Below are 17,330 nucleotides of genomic sequence, written 5' to 3'. Positions count from 1 at the left end.
GAAAATGAATTTAATAAATTTCAATCCAGCCCTACTCAGCTTCTTCGATATATAAAATAGCACATCAGCATGATCTAAGCCTCAGAGGTATCGAGGAAAGGTTCTTTTTAAAGACTTCAAAAAAGTCAATACATAACTTCTCCAGCCATACAAACACTATCATAAAATTCATAAATTCAAACTTGGCCTAGTTCTAACATATGTGTTAAACAGAGTTCACCTAAAATGTTGAATGTTGTGGGACAATTCTAAACTACCAATACTATTTACTATAAATCACATATTTCTCCATGTAAGCAGATATAATTAAACCAATTCCTACATTTATAAAAACAAAAATATATTTTGTGCCTCTACAACAGTGTTGTTTGGAAATAATGTTATCTACTACAGTGACTTTCTGTTTACACACTTGATTTTTTATTATTATTGGAGAATGATAGGAATGTTTCCTACTGACTGATTAAGACGTTGCAACAATCTGTACAAGCTGACACATTTTTTGTATTTTAATAGTGCAACCCTATTTTGTAAATCACTAGTTTGAAACCATAGCTAGTCGTGGTTACTAGGACATTAAAAGGACTTGCAATGGATTCTTGAAAAGCTGGTGTGATCCAATTCTGGGGTGAAATTTCAGATATCTGGACCTGCACTCTTGTGTCATGTCAATACCTGCTGTGAAACAGGGAAAACACATTGACTTTGTCTGCTCAATCCCTAAACATCCATGGATCACTACATAACTCATATTGGAAGGTTAAGTTTATATTAGGAGTTCATACCTTTTAAGTAGTCAGCCTCGCCTCCAACATGAGTTACTTGGTGTCTGCCCATGAGGGGGCAGCAGTGTACAGCAGTTTGGTTAATGAATGACAGCCATCACCTCCACTGGGCCCACATAGTTAAGACAAGCAAACTCAGACAAGTACTGGCTATAGTCTCCTTCTGGGCCCTTTCTAGCTACTTGTGAAGGCCAAAGCACTGGAGATGCCTTTGATTTAACAGGTAATAACTGTTGCAAATGATTAATATCGAAATAGTTTTCTCCTAACCTTTCAAATAATGTGTAATGTGTTATAGTATTTACTTAGTCTATTTAAAATTTACATTTGTTCAGTTATTTTCAATAAGTCATCAGCTCTTAGACATTAGCATACCTAAATGAAATAAGGCAGTAGTTGATATTTTGTGATGAAATACAAAGTGGGTTCCTTTACCAGAGGGTTTTATCTGACGGTGGAGGCAGTGTACAGCAAATAAAAATGCAATATACCTTTGATAGGGAAACTAGTGTATCAGAATGATCAAATGTCCATCTGTCCACACACTTGTTAGCTGCACAAATGTACCACCTTGCTAAGTTGAATTATTGGACAAAGTAAAACCTTTGAAGTTTTCCCAAATTGAATTTATCCAAAGCGACTTACAATTTGCATTCAACCATGAGGGCACAAACCCAGAACAACAAGAATCAAGAAAGTACAATTTTCTTGAAGAAAGCCAAACTACAAAGTGCTATAAGTAAGTGCCATATAAGTGCTACTAAATCGCTACAATTTATTATTATTTTTTAATTTTTTATTTATTTATCTTTATTTTTAAATTAAATTCAAGGCTCAAAATATACATATAATAAATGTAATTCTTAAGCACTTGCAGGGTTTGAAGAACATTACGTCACAGCAACTTATTAATACAAAGCTCAACAGTGACAATGTGGTGAACCCAGGAGAATGACAGTCTAAAGCTCCTTATCCACTGGTCAGAAGTTCCACTAACATCTGGCTGTTGTCTGCAGAGGGAATGGATACAGTCAGCATTCACTCCTGGGTCAAATTACGGCAGTAGAGAATTGGTTTTAATGGTTCTGGCTCCAATTGGCAGTGGATATAGATTACGTCAGTTTTCAGTGCATTTGTGTTGCAGAAATGATGCAGAGGCAAACTCTTCCTTTAAGAGTAAATCGCCTTTTTGAGCGGGTTTACCCACGTTTAAAAAACCTGCCTATACCTGCTAATTTTGGTGTAAAAGAGGTATAACAAGCAGTTTGTTCTGATTAGAGCATCTTCTTTAGAGCACCCAAAGGACTTTATCACATAGTGTGTAACAGCAATGCTACAATAGCATAGAAAGTCAGAACGTGCTGATGCTGCCATAGTGTACATTTATACATCAAAGGATACATAACCAGATTTTGTGTTTATAGGTGAGGACAATGGATTCTGGACTTTAAGATAAGTTCTTTTTAGGCTGAGAGGAAATCAAATCAAATATGTTTCAGAGGTCATGTCAGTGAAATGGTTCCATCATACTATAACCTTCATTCACACATCTTCAGAAACTAACTTGCTCTTGAGGCTTGTTGGTGAAGTGACTAACTGTAAGCTACTGTATCTGCCAAGCTAACTGCAACACACCAGCCATCCCTGAGCATGCTAATGTTACTGAGATACAAAGATGAGAGGTATTTACAAGTGGATGGTACACATTTACATCGTTCTCAACTTTTGACTTAAAGGGGACATAGCATGTCCATTTTACCACAAGTTGATATGGTTCCTTGGGGTCTTAATGAAATGTCTGTAACATACAGCCCTCCACAGAGTGACCTGTTTTGAGTGCCTGTTCCTTTAAATGCTAATGAGCCAGCTCCCCCCTCCCCCTCTCCCCCCATGATTTTAAACGATATAAATTACATATTTTATATGATATAAATTATCAAATATGCATCCCATACTTTGTATTCCCCTTCTGTTGTCCTGGAGTTTTAATTTTCCCAATCACATAATTAAATGTCCCCTCTGCCCATCCACTACAAGCACACAAGCAGACAGACAGAGAGAGAGAGAGAGGGTGGGGGGCTATGAAGACCATCATTTACCCCGAACCCGACGACATTCAAGACCATGTAGGAGAGCTTCCATTCTTGTTCTGACACAAAACCCAGGAAGCTCAATCGAGTCACTCAAGCATGACGTTTCTGACTTGGAGGAACTATAACAAAACGTGCGAGGGTTTTTTTCCCAGAGTTTTTGGGTTGGTAGACATGCCAGATACCCACATTAACCTGTAGAAGCACTAACAAAGTGGAATTTGCATGCTATGTCCCCTTTAACATGGGTCTTTATTCCCTCAAAGGTCAACTCTGTCAAGGTGGCTTGCTGGTGGTCAATGACACACATGTACATGATAAAGCATAACACATTCATAACGTAAGAACTTACATTAATTTAATATTTAGAACATTGCTAATAAGGCAACATGCAAAGTTTTCAATTGGTGGTAGACACCTGTGTCATTCACTTCTGCATCCTCAGATTTAATATTTGATCAAGTTAAAAAGTTATTATGTTTTAATTTTATTCGGAATAACATCTGTCACCTGATGGAACTGTGGTATTGCAACTATGCATCTATGGAGAGACAACAGCAATTATACATCTGCATGAACGTTTATTCTAGTTTTTAAATAGTTGTTTGACAAAATAACCTTAACTCGAGGTTCGAGAAGAGGAAATTTGGCATGAACGCCAGCATCCTCACAAACCTCTAACGGTGTGCCATCGAGAGCTTGCTGACGGGCTGCATCACATTCTGGTCTGGGAACCGCTCTGCTCACAGGTGCAAGTCACTGCAGAGAGTGGTAGAGGCGGCACAACACATCACTGGAAACAGTCTCCCAGCCACTCATCCACCACCAGCAGTGTCTGCGGAAGGCACACAACAGCGTCAAGGATCACAGCCATCCAGCACGCAGACTGTTCACTCTGTTACCCTCTGGCAGAAGGTACAGGAGCAGGGCTGCACAACCACCAGACTGAAGAACAGTTTCTACCACCAGGCCATCAGGTTTCCACACTTGGAGTCAACTCATGACTAACAACCCTCTGCACATCTGTTTTTCTGCCTGTTTGCACGTAGCTATTTTTTTTTATCTCACTAAGCACATGGGTTAAACTTGTTCATAGACACTCCATATAGTTAAAGTTGTTACTACATTTGCAACGAATGTCACACTGCACATTTGTATATTTGTATATAGTTTTAGTATTGTATCATATTTGACTTTTTTATATTAAGCTCTTTCTACCTTGCTTTTATTTTAATTTAATTATTGCACTGCTGAGTTGACCTGTTTTGTTCTCATCCAACACCTTTCATTGTACTGTTGACCCTGTGTTAACTTGCACATGACAAATACAATTTAAACTTTAGGTACGATATGTAATAATCATGTGACAGATGTTTAACTCAACGGATCAAATTCTATCCACTGATGAAGAAAAAAACATTTATTATACTAATACTGTATAATTTCAATCTCCAGTGTAGATTATCTTTATGGTGGCTACATCTTGCTCCTCTGCAGGTTTTGAGTTTGTTAGCTCATCATGTCCCATTGTGAAGAGGCTGTGGTTGACTTTAAGGACCCATTCTGTGATCCTCTGGTCAGTGTAGTACTCATCGTCATCATCGTCCTTCAGCCTCTCCCTGTGACCTTTGTCTTCAGAGCCCTCAGATTCTGTTTCAATGGCTGAGTCAGTAGAGCAGAAACCTCTTTGTCGCCCTGCTCCACGGAGACTGGCGTCATGTTTAACCTTGACTGCCTTCACTGTACTATCGTGACTGGCACCAGGATCACTCGAGTCATTATTCTTCTGACGTAGTGGAGATTCCGCTGGTGCTGGAATCAGTGTTGCAGCTGGCTGACCATCAAAAGACCCTTTCATTAGCCTGCTGTGAGATTCTGGATCAAGGAACGCTGCTTTGTTTCCTGCTGCAAGAGCAGCACCGATTTTCTTATATTTGTTAGACTCCTGAATTACTTTCCCACATTGTGTAACCAACACATGAAGCATAGCATTTTCCTTCACCCTGTTGCCAGTTGGTAAGTTAATACCGTATCCTTTTGGTTTGGCTGACTCCTTTCTGTGTGGAGGTAGAGCAGCAGCACGTTCCACTTTCCCAGAGATGCCTTTTGATCTGCTGATGGGTGGTAAAGTGATGCTTGTTGTTGGTCTTGGTTTAGACAATCCCATGAGACGTTTGGGCCTGGTCAGGATGTGTGCAGTGTCGGCTAATTTTGCAGCATCTTGGAGATAATTGGATGGTTGCATTTTGATGTTTGCAGCGATTGGTCTGTCAATCCGTTGGACGCTCATTTCCAAAGGTTTTCTTTCAGTAACATTGAACCCCCATCGTCCGGACCTTCTGCTCCTGTTCAGATCTGACTGTTCCTGTTCGCTGTGAACTTCTTTGTGTGAACTTTTCATAGCTTCAGCAGTATGTTGCATCCTCTGTCAGGCAAAGTGCAAACTGCAGCCATGTTTGATGCACTTGGACCCATTTGGCAGTCAACCTTCTTTTATACTGCTTGTCCCTTCCCCGCCCACTCTACACACACACAACCCTGAGCAGTCATTTGATCTGTAACAGTACACTTTACTAGTTACTTGTAAGGACCTAAACCTTTTCACAGTTGTTGAAGAGTCATACATACACAACACACAGCAGCCAGTGGTGGAGGTTGAATGTTGATGGTTAAAGGACTTTAATTTACTGGAAGTGTTACTGCTTGCAGAAGGGACAGATAGGCTAACTTGTGATTTTTGCATGAATCCACCATGTAAAATAATAATTCAGTTATGGTGTTAATACAATTTATCTTTAAGAGTTAGATGAGAAAAAAAACGTTACATCTGTGCATGAGTACAAAAGTTTTGAGTTGATTCATGGAGCTCGAGAACAGTGGAGGTCAAATTGTTGGTCAAAAACACAGCCATGCTCAAAAACTTTTTGTTTCAAATGAAATGCAAATAAAACAGGATGCAAATGCATTTACAGAACAAATCCACTGTGAATAGTCTTTCTCTATGTGTTGCCCTGTCCACCATGTTTGAATTTAGGTCTAAGATATGTTAATTTTAGGCTTTACAGTGCAAACTGGGAGGGGATTAGTGAGGTGGTAAGGTTCGAAAGGGAGGTGTAGTTTAGGTAAAGCATGGTAGAAGATGAGGTGTATAAATATATCCCACCTGTTTCCTCTGCCTCTGGCCTGGAAACTAGACCAATCAGAGAGCTCATGTTTATTCGCAAAGGGGGTCAAGTCACCTTTCCATCCAACCGTCCTGAAACTGGCTGGGCCATCACAAATATTTATCTAAGATGTGCTGAGTGTGATGCGAAGACTGAAAGAGGAGCGCCCAGTGGAAGCAAATAACTGCTGCATGCTGTAGTCTGTTTACATTTTTCTGTCATTCTTCTTCCACATGTTCCGTTGCTCTGATTGTTTGTAGCTCTGTTCTGTAACTGTTGATTACAACCCTTGGAAATCACAAATGAACTGAGAGGCTCCAGACCAATGACTGTGTATGAATATGGATGACACATGTCCACTTCGTCCCGCTGTAAAAAAATTAATCCAAAATATCCCGAATAAGTGTGCTGCCATCTTGTGCTGGTGATGTCATTTTCAGCCAGTCTGTGCAGTGGTGATCACATAGTGGAACAGCAGTAGTTAGGTCCCATCAATACATGCCCTTGACCAATTGTCTCAGCTGTCAATGTTGACAGCTGAAACACATTTTTATTAAAACATAATCGATTTAACCCAGACATTTCAGAAACATGATCTCGTGAACATATACATCAGTGTGATAAGGACTATCTAATGTGACAGAAACCATATTTTGGAAAACTTTGTTTGACCCGCACTTCGACGTCTTCAATTTGGTCCATGTCCTATCTGCTAACATGGAGGAGGTGTAGTTTCTGTCCTATACTGCAGCCAGCAGCCAGAGGGTATGGAGATATCTTTGTGTCATGTTTGAGGGTTTATCATGTCATCCATCTATAAATACAGTCTATTTATTTGTCATTGTCGGCCTGGCCTGCTTCTAGGCCAGGCCTTTATACTAAGCTTGGCTAATGTCATGAATCCAGCACAGACATAAGATTAATATTGATTGTCTCATCTCATTCTTGAAAATAATCTAAATAAGTTTCAACATTGAACTGTTCCTTCACTGTCATTCATTGTCCTTTTGCTTTTGATGCCTTTCACCTGATCTGACCAGATGGAGCCTCCTGTAAAATATTCACCACAGGAGGTACTTGATATGTCTCTACGTATGTATGGGACAAGATCGTCAGTCCAGGAAATGACTGCTACGTGCTGCAAACCTAAACCTGAGGTTTCAGTTACAAGTCACGCTCTCTGTTTAAGAGCTATAGTCAGTGACTAAATCCACTTCTTTGTTTAAAGGAAGAGGGGATTATTAACAGCTGTAATATACCCAGTGCGGTTGTTGCAGCATACAGTTGGAATGAATGGAAAGTTAAATTATCAAATCTACTGCATGTTAGATGTGAGTACATCCTTAAGAGACCTTAAATGTTCTGACAACTACTGTACACCACAGAAAGTCATTCAGCGAAGATTATATCTCTCTCTTCAGTTTGTTTACACAAGTAGTTAACACTGTAAACAATATCTCTGAAACAGGCATCAGCTCTAGAGCAGCAGGAGACGTGACTCATGTGAGATGAGTGTTCTGGTCTGTGACACTGTTGACCTCCTGCACAGGCCGACTCACCATGATGAGCTCACTTGTTCCACTGACAGCCAGTGAGGGGTGTGTATGTGTAACAGGAGGAGGGTTCAAAATTCAGATTCAGGTCATGATCTCTGGGTATTGACAGAAAGAATGGGAGACTAAATGAAGATAGTTTGCAAACAGAAGAGGGTGAAACTGGTGGGAGACCCTGGTGTAGACCCTCAACAGGAAACAGTTGTATTAGAGACGGACGTCTGGACTTACATGATCTGCTGCCACAGCAGAACAGGGATGGATGGAGTCGTGGATTTAACTGCTTAAATTGAATCAAAATAAACATGTAATTTAAAATGAAATTTCTAGGACAGTATTATGAACAGTAAGACCGTACGCTCTTCATTTACGTCTTATTCTACCTCTGCTACAATAATAGTTTTATAGTATATTCCATTCATTTTCCCTTTTCCTTTTCTAGATGGATTAATTTGATCAAACAAAAGAGCTGAGTTAAATCTTAATGAAATAAGAAAAAAGCTGCAGTAACATTTCTGATTGAAGATTTCAAATCAACTACTAACATGCAGTGGGATTCTGCAGTGTGGTGTTAACATGCGTAGACACATTTAATCGGAATAAGCTTTGTGACATGCACTAAAAGTGTAGCATAAGTCTTGCATTTGTCTTTCTCTTATCATTATTTCTTAAAACCTCCGCCAATGAGGTTATGTTTTCACTTTAATAATGTGAGATAGGGGACTTTTCAATATTTCCATTGCTTTATAGGAGATGTGTAAATCTTGATGAAAAAAATCGGACATGTTTAGGGGACTGATTTATGAGTGTGTGTAATTTGGTGCAGGTCCAAATAAAAATCCTCATTCCGTCATTAAGACTAGAAAAGCACCATATAAATACAGACCATTGCTATTCATTTCTGGGGTGGAAATTAAGGATGCAAGTTATTATATGTCTTTACTGTTTTCAAACACAAAAGACAAAATGCTCCTCTGCTATTTGATATTTGAGATCAGGAGAAACGTACAAATGAGCTTTTTGATTTTATATAATGTAGCAAACTTGAGTGTTTTTGTTGGCATCAGAGAAAACATTTATTTCCTGCTCCCAAACTACTTTCTGTTTTCATCTCAAACCGTGGCCCTACATTCCGTCAGATGACTGATGGTTTTAAAGCTAAAGGAGGCAACTGTCCAAAATGTCAATATTTAGGGTTAAAATTAGATTGCATGGTACTTGTGTGTGTGACTTTTTTCTTTGATGTTACAATTAGAACAGATGCATTTTCCATCAGTTCTCCACCAATTCCCCAAACACATCCAAGCATTTTTGTATGTAAACTTAACGTAACTCTAGTCACGACAACAAATCAAATTCTATTGTATTTTTATATATTAATGTATGAACAATGAATGGGGAAAGTCTGACTGAAAATTATTTATAGTCTTCCTCTGTAAAGATAAAGGTCAACAAATCTCATCATTTAACATGATTCATGAGCTTGTGGGACTTTAAGTAACACATAGGTCCCCCCATACCAAGGCATGTCTCTCTCTCTTCCACACAGAGATCAATTTATAACAACTATGTTGTAATTATAATTATTAGTGGATCAGCAGTGACAGGATATTGAGTAATAATAGACACAAGATGCAGTAGGTCTGTACTGGGGGCCAGCTGATTATACGGTGTAGACGCTTCATGTTCCAACTGTTGAATAAACAGTATAACAGCTTTAAAGGTCAGAGCTATACTTAGAAGGTGTGCTATCATTTGGATGTTTTGACTGTTATCACAAGCATGTAGCTGGCTATGTTCTGGATGTACAGTGAAGCCATTAGAGAGACAGCAAAAACAAATATTCTAATGTGACATTCTTTCTCTGTGTATTACTCCCATGACTCTTTAAAGCCACAATGTGAACATTTTTATATGAGCAACTGTTCAAATGGCACACGTATTTGTCTGTAGAAAAACTAGGCCAATTGAAACTAGTGCAGTCTGTTACTTTAAACTGCCTCCTCTCAGTGTCCCTGGATCAGTGTTGGGTGGACTTAAACATTTATATCTTTATATGGATGTGTTTCTAATAGTACCACATGGGCATCAACGTTCAGAGGACCATAATGGACTCATGACGAACTCAAAGAAGAACTAGGAAATACTGGGTGATATAAATATGTATAATTTATAAGGTATGATGCAGTTATATATCAGTGCTACACTATCACAAGTTACAGTAACAGTATTTGCTGACAACCGCTGGACACCTGATTTTCAATGTACCAGGCTATGTGCTATTCCTTGGCATGTGAATGTGTGCCCTTACTCTTACAAACCATTACAATCCAGCACAACAATTGTATTAACAGGGGTTTGAAGCAGGTAGAATACAGTTGAGTTGAGCCCTGTTTCAAAAATATATTTTTGGAAAATGCACTATAGCTATTGCAGAATTATTGTATTTGCATGCACTGTATATTGGCATTGTTATTTATTATGTTCACTTAGCTTTACTTAACATTAGAATGGTGTAAGACACAAAATATTGACACTTATTATTTGGTCTTGTTTGTATTTCAAACAATTACCATGTGTTGTTGTAAGTTAATGTCTCCTTCCATTCATGAACATTTGACACTGTTGTTTTCTGTGTGTGAATGCTGATATTAAAAAAAAGCTAATATATAATATTATATATATTGTCATTCATTGTTTATTATTATATTGCTGTCATAATTACAAGTCTTTTGTAAATAGCAGCTGTGTAAAGTTAATGAGAGTATTATCACATTCACATTCCCGCACATCTACAGTAAATTGAAATCTAAAGATTTCTTTGAATCGAATGAAAGCACCACAGTCAATTCAAGGTTAAACATACCAAGGCATGTCAACAGATTTCCATGCAATACTATACTTTGATCAATGGGGGGCAGTATTTGCCTGCCATGTAAAGGGCCATCAACTGCAGAGAAGCACAAACACAACAATCAGGTTGTTTTAAGAGGAACATACAGCGTATTGTGTATTTATTGTGGCTTGTAGGTACATATCGGGTCAGTATCTGAGAGCTTTGCATTTAGGTTGTCAGGTTTGCAGCAAAGGACCCTGTGAGAAAAGGAGTAAGACATCACAGACACAAACATGGGGAGGCCATGGATGCAATATTTTTTATGCAACCACGAATCACCTTTATATCAATAAAGACAGATATGTATTGCCTAAAAGACAGATACAGGCATATTAGGGTTGATGTTTGTTTTTGTCTTTGCATGGACATTCTAATGGGTCAATGGCATGCTTTAGTATCGTCTGCATTTCCCTACATCCTATTTATGACATTTCCACTTCAGCTTGTGGTTCTGCTGCACAGCCTGTGGTTTTCACATCAGTGGGTGGGAGAGAGTCACATTAAACAGAGCTCAGACACCATTTTATCTCAATACCAATGCCCTTCACAGGAGAGATTAAACGATGATAATAGCGACGGATGTTCCACAGCACAGTCACATCTCCTCCATCTGTAATTAACTGTCTTTTCTAAATTGGGTCAGACCCAGGCACGTTGGCACTGCGCACGCGCACGCCGCCGCCTCTCCGGCTCGTCAGTGCCATAGCAACCAGAGCAGGCGTCAGCTCAACATGGTGAGTGTTCGTGTTGTCGATCATTGCGTCGGTGTTATTTGGTGTTTCTGCGGTAAATATGATGTCCGACCTAATGCAGAGGCTTCGTGTGTGAGAGGCTCAGTTCAACGGGGCTGTCGCTGTGAGTTAGTATCAGCTAACCTTAATTAGCCGGTTAGCTAACCATACTTGTCAGTGAATGTAGCGTTGAATGGGAGGCTAGCATTGCCTCTGACCTGGGTGCCTGTGTGCACCATGGGGGTTTCAGTCATTTCTAAATCCTGGATGGAGTGAACTAGCAGGACTGGAGACTCACTCAGAACGAAGAGTGAAGCAGCTAAATAGAAAGCGACAGTGAGGACAGTTCGTGTTCTGAGCCTGTAGTGAAGTAGAAGGACGTGTGTTTACTCTAACGCTGGCTGGTCCGCGGATAGGGATCTGCTGTTTACTCATCACAGTAACTCAGCCTCTTCCTGTGTCTTGTAACCCTTTGATGCACAAGCTGTGCAAACCCCTTCATGCATGGCTGGGTGTTTCTTTGCTTTTATTCTTTTTTAGCTTATTCTTCCTTCTTCATTTAGGAGAAGGCTCCATTGATGACATAGAAGATGAGTGTCTTATGCCATCAAAGGAGCCTTCTTTATTAGTGAGAGCTGGATTCAAAGACACACCCACAACTCCAGCTTGATCCTGTGGAACAAGTCTAGGTCCTTATCATCAGAGATTACAGAATCAAAACCCAGGAATTGTCTCCTCATTTTCCTCATCCTGTTCTTCATACAGCATCTTTATTAACATGGCAGCCGTGAGTCTGAAATGATTGCGACCAGCCACAGTAACACTCTGGATAAAGAAAATCAAAAGCATATTGTCAAATGCATATCAATCAGTCTATTAAGTTTATCCTCTCTGGCTCATGCTCTGGCTATGGTTAGCTAGCCAGAAAGGAAGCTAAGCTAGCTAACAGCTTGTTAGTATTGTACATATTTCTCTTTCTCACTAGTAATGGTATTTAAAATGAGACTTACATGCATCAGATGTGCAAAAAACAGCTGTGTGAAATAGATGGTAGGTGTTACCTAGTGAACACGGACTGTAGGGGTCATTTTTGACCCATGTGTGTAAAAGTGATGTAGAAATACAACATGTCTTGTTTATAAAGTAAGAAAGGAAAAAGGAAATAATGATTTGTAGTCATCAAAAACAAGATAATTAATGAAAAATCTTTTTTTAATATAGCAAAGAAACATCCAGCCATGCATGGAATAACACAGGAAATGAATACAGGTCATTTTTGACCCATGTTGTGCATTAGAAGGGTAGTTATACAAAAATGATTTTATATTCAAAAGGTTACAAAGGAAAAATTTAAATAATAATTTGTGATGATCAAAAACAAGTTAAATGGGGAATAACTGAAATACTGAATGATGAAATTCATTCATTGCAAAGATATAGAAATTAAAAACTGAGCCGGGTCACTTTTGACCGATGTTGTGTATCAAAGGGTTAATGTCATGTTGATGTCTCCAGGCCAAAGCAACGACTGTGAAAGAAGCACTGGCCAAATGGGTGAGTGACAAACACACACAGCTACAAAAACACAGACTGAATACCATCAGACATTAACATGCCGTAACACATTTACAGTATTATTTAACATGCATGCTGTAAAACACATTTATTTAACAGACAGTAACACATATATTTGTATTCATCATACTGAAACACATTTACAGTACTATTTATTATTGCAGTATGTGACAGGAACATTTTTACTTATACACCTTTTAATACCTTTAATATTGTGTGTGACAAGATGTCTTATCTAAACTTGGTTTATCTAAATCAAAATTTTTATAATACTGAAAAGCTTCTATTGTACTTCAAGCCATTTGGTTTGACTGTCTGCACGTTAGAGCAAGAACCTTCTCTGTATATAGATCCATGTTGTAATACACTCATATATAAGAACAACTGATTCAGCCATTTTTCATCATATGTATTTCATCACTAGATTTATTTCATATTTGTGTTCAAGTCCGTATACTCCAAGCTCAATGTTTAGTTGCGTAATTGTAACATGCTTGTTGTAATGGTATTCTCTCTCTCTCTCTCTCTCTCTCTCTCTCTCTCTCTCTCTCTCTCTCTCTCTCTCTCTCTTTGTGTGTGTGTGTGTGTGTGTGTGTGTGTGTGTGTGTGTGTACAGGAGGAACAGTCAGGGGAGAAAGCATGCGATGCCATAGCAATAAAGCTGTATGGTCAGGTTCCTGCTATAGAGAAGATTGATGCTTCTCTCTCCACACTCACCAACTGCGAGTGAGTCCAGCAGTAATACGACAACAACTTAGTTTGATGTGTTTAGTGTGCTCTACAGGACGGAAGCAGTAAATATGCCCATTTAATGAGTGAACCAAACTTCATCCATGCAAATCTGATAACAGTCTAATCAAATGATGATTTCATGTTCAGTACACCATCTCTATTCCCAAAGAAAGTGTAAATGTGCATATCTCAGTGCATGAACTGTATATTGAGTTTTGTTTTTTTACTGTAGATCATTCAAGAGGAAGCAAATAAACAACAAATTTGTCAAAACGGCTTTAGTCACTAAATTCAGCCATACATCACCTTTGAAAAACTGAGAATTTATCTGTATGCTATCCCACACAGAAAACTGTCTCTGTCCACAAACTGCATTGAGAAAATAACCAACCTCAATGGCCTGAGTGAGTACTGACTTTATAAAAACACAAATTCACAAACACAAACTCTGTTCATGCATGGTAATGCAGTGTTGTAATCAGGTATTTTATTGTTTCCCTTCAGAGAAGCTGAGAATATTGTCATTAGGAAGAAATAACATAAAGGCACTAAATGGGCTGGTAAGTTACTGTTTTACTGTTTCATTATTTCCCTCTTTTACTTGTTTCCTCTTATTTCGGTTTTCATTTCTTTCTTGTCACTGTTTATTTCACTTTTTCTCACTTAAAGGAGTTTGAGAAATGGTTACACATGCTAAATAGATACTTTGAATGTACATCCATTGTGTGTCTGTGCTGTGTGTGCACGCAGGAGGCAGTGGGAGACACATTGGAAGAGTTGTGGATCTCCTATAACTTGATAGAGAAACTGAAGGGAATCCAGTGCATGAAGAAGCTGAAAATCCTCTACATATCCAACAATCTGGTGAAGGAATGGGGTAAGCTACATTCAGAAATACAGGAGGTGGAGTGGGTCCTCCATTAACAGGAGGGTCACTGGTTTGATTCCCAGCTCCTGCACTGCATGTCTCGAAGTGTCTTTGAGCATGACACTCCCAATGACTGAGCCGTTGGTGTTTAAATGGGTTAAAAAAGTGTCACTTGTGATTTAGAAAGCACAATAAAAATACAGTTCATTTCCCAATTACAGTTTGAAATTAGAAACAGACAAAGGCAATTAGATTGAAAAATTACTTTATTTTTCGTATGTATTTTTGGGACTGCTTTGCCTTTTATTTGATAGGCTAGAGTGTCAAGTGTAAAAGGGGGGCAGAGAGAGAATGGGGGGTGACACGCAGCAAAGGGCTACAAGCCAGAATCAAACCCGGGCCGATGCAGTTTTAAGATTAAGTGTCCTGTTCCATAATTTTGAAACTTTTCTTCTTTCCTAAAAGAGAATAAATAAGTCAGATGTCAGCCTTTCATTCCTTCCACTGTCTGAAGATGTAATCTTAGACCTTTTTAATCTGTAAGCACAAAACTCTTTATATTGTGTTGGGAGGAAAATTCTTATCAAAATTGAAGGTGTCACACAATGCAAAATGCTTAATTCAGAGCAGGAAAGGTTTTTCAATTTAAGAGTAACCTTATTTTTTTTAAGTTTGCACTCTTCAATTAGATTATGATGATGTCTTTTCTGTTTCATGTAGGAGAGTTTTCGAGGCTAGCTGAACTACCGTGCCTCGAAGACATGGTGTTTGTTGGAAATCCCCTGGAGGAGAAGTATTCAACCGAGGGAACTTGGATGGAGGAAGCTTCTAAAAGGCTGCCCAACCTGAAGAAACTAGATGGTACAGTCAACTCCTCATATTCTATATTCTTACTACATCCCAGATGACAGGAAAATAACTTAACCAATAACTAACCAGTCCACTAGATTCCAGGGTATGATGCATAAGACTGTAATCATTTCTAAATGATTTTTTATAGTTTTATCAATTAAAATGAATTGCCAGCATAGTCAGTTATGGAAGTTTCCTGGAAGCTGGTGAAAGGAGAACTCAGGCAGCAGCTGATGTCTTATGCAGAAGATTTTAATGTAGACTTGATGCATCAAGGAGACCAGAAGGTGGAACAATATACAAACGCTAACAGAGCAACATGAGCAATTGTCACCCCCCAGTCTGAAGATGTCTCCCACAGCATCTCCATATATCTTCCTCTACTTGCGTCATCCATTCTACAAGCACATCCATGAATGGCTAGAATTGCTGTCACTCTCTATGTTACGTGTAGGTGTTCACATCCTATTGGATAGTTAAGCCTAAAGTATGAATAACTAAATCACATTGTGTCCTTACGTCTTGCCACTGGTGAAATACACAAAAGAGGGGAAGTTGGTGAGAGTTGAAGTTGGTGTCTCTCTGTCTGGCACATCTGAGTTAGATATGAAAGTCCCTCAACGTAGACACTACAATGTACTGTTGGTTGGCCCTGTATCTATAACCTGACCTTGGGTACTGCTTAGAGAGAGAAGGGAGTATCTGTGGAATTTAGACAGGCACTATTCTCCTAATGATGTAAAAATATACTGTAATATACACATATACATAATATATAGTGTCATACACAGTGTATGTGTGAGGATGGTCAAAAATTCCTCAAAATAGCCTAGAGAGTTTTTTTGTCAAGGCATAGGGGGTCAGCTGAACATGAAAAAAATGTTTAATCTGTCAACAGAAAAACGTACAGTTGAAGTTTCCAATACTAAATGAAAATGAAAGGATATTAACTTGGTTTAAATGGGGAAGATCTTTGAAGGAAAGTTATTTTGAAACCATGTTGGAAAAATTGAAACCATTCTGCTGTTCCAGGAGAATAAAGACCTGTAAGTCTTACTAAAATTGCAAAATAGATTAAAATTCTTTTCTTTGAAAATCTCTTCTCATGTTCTTTCAAGGAACCCCAGTCATCAAACAGGAGGAGGATGAAGGAGAGGAAGAAAGCTGAGAAGAATGACTATCTCCAAAGTTACAACCTCCTAAGAGTCTTCCCTTTGTTTGTTTTATGGTTTGTCATTGCTGTTCTTTATATACAATATGATTCTTACAACAGCAAAACTGTTGAAGATCAACAAGCACAAAAACAACCTACAAATACACAGAATGTGTATCATTGAATAAAACTATTAAACTAACAATTCTTCAGGCCTTGAGGGTTTGGTACCAGAAAGGGGTTATTAAGAAATGAAAAGCACATTTCTTAATGCTATTTACAACATTAGCGTTATGATTTAATTTTTTACTAATCCTTCAAAATATGAAGAATTTAAAAACTAATACTAATATTTCATAGTGTCCGTGATTTTATATGCCTGTACACTTATAGACAGTAGTAAATCAGAGTATAGCACACAGATTTGTGAGAAGAGACATTTGTGTGGACCAAATGTTGACCAGATATTACTATTAACTCCGTGCTGCTGGAGCTTCTCTAGCCTAATAGGAGTTGGCTGTAAATGCCTGACACTGTTCTCACGCCATAGAAAAAGGCCAGTTACATATACAGCTTAGCTGGATTATTGTTCTTCATTTACATGTCATTTTGTATCAACTACATTGTTTTCTTTTCTCTTGTTCTGTCCTTGGGTCTCATGAAAGGCTCTTTTTTAAATGCAAGTTACTATTATTATTATTGTTATTATTATTATAAATGTGATTGTAACTCTAACATGAGCATGCATTGTAATAACAAATGATGTTTATTATTTTGAAGGGGTTTTAAATTATTATATTAGACATTACGTTTCTACTTACAGTTGTGAGATGTTTATGATTTTAAATAACTTTGATATTTTAAATAAATGCTTTTTATGCAACATAGGGTTTTCTCAGTCTCACTTGAAACATTAAATTAATCGTATTAA

General features: G+C 38.3%; 1 protein-coding gene across 1 annotated transcript; it reads left to right on the top strand.

Moving 5' to 3' along the window:
- The first annotated feature begins 11,116 nt into the window (after positions 1 to 11,116).
- dnal1 (dynein, axonemal, light chain 1) lies at positions 11,117 to 17,221 on the top strand. The gene is made up of 8 exons (XM_035168804.2): positions 11,117 to 11,222; positions 12,735 to 12,773; positions 13,411 to 13,520; positions 13,875 to 13,930; positions 14,031 to 14,086; positions 14,277 to 14,403; positions 15,115 to 15,255; positions 16,365 to 17,221. The coding sequence occupies exons 1-8, from the start codon at positions 11,220 to 11,222 to the stop codon at positions 16,412 to 16,414; spliced, it is 582 nt and encodes a 193-aa protein (XP_035024695.1). The 5' UTR covers positions 11,117 to 11,219; the 3' UTR covers positions 16,415 to 17,221.
- Positions 17,222 to 17,330: the final 109 nt, after the last annotated feature.

This window comes from Hippoglossus stenolepis, chromosome 10 (genome assembly GCF_022539355.2).
Source record: "Hippoglossus stenolepis isolate QCI-W04-F060 chromosome 10, HSTE1.2, whole genome shotgun sequence".
NCBI lineage: Eukaryota > Metazoa > Chordata > Actinopteri > Pleuronectiformes > Pleuronectidae > Hippoglossus > Hippoglossus stenolepis.
Note: the sequence above shows the minus strand (reverse complement) of the source record. Positions and strands in the feature narration are given on the sequence as shown.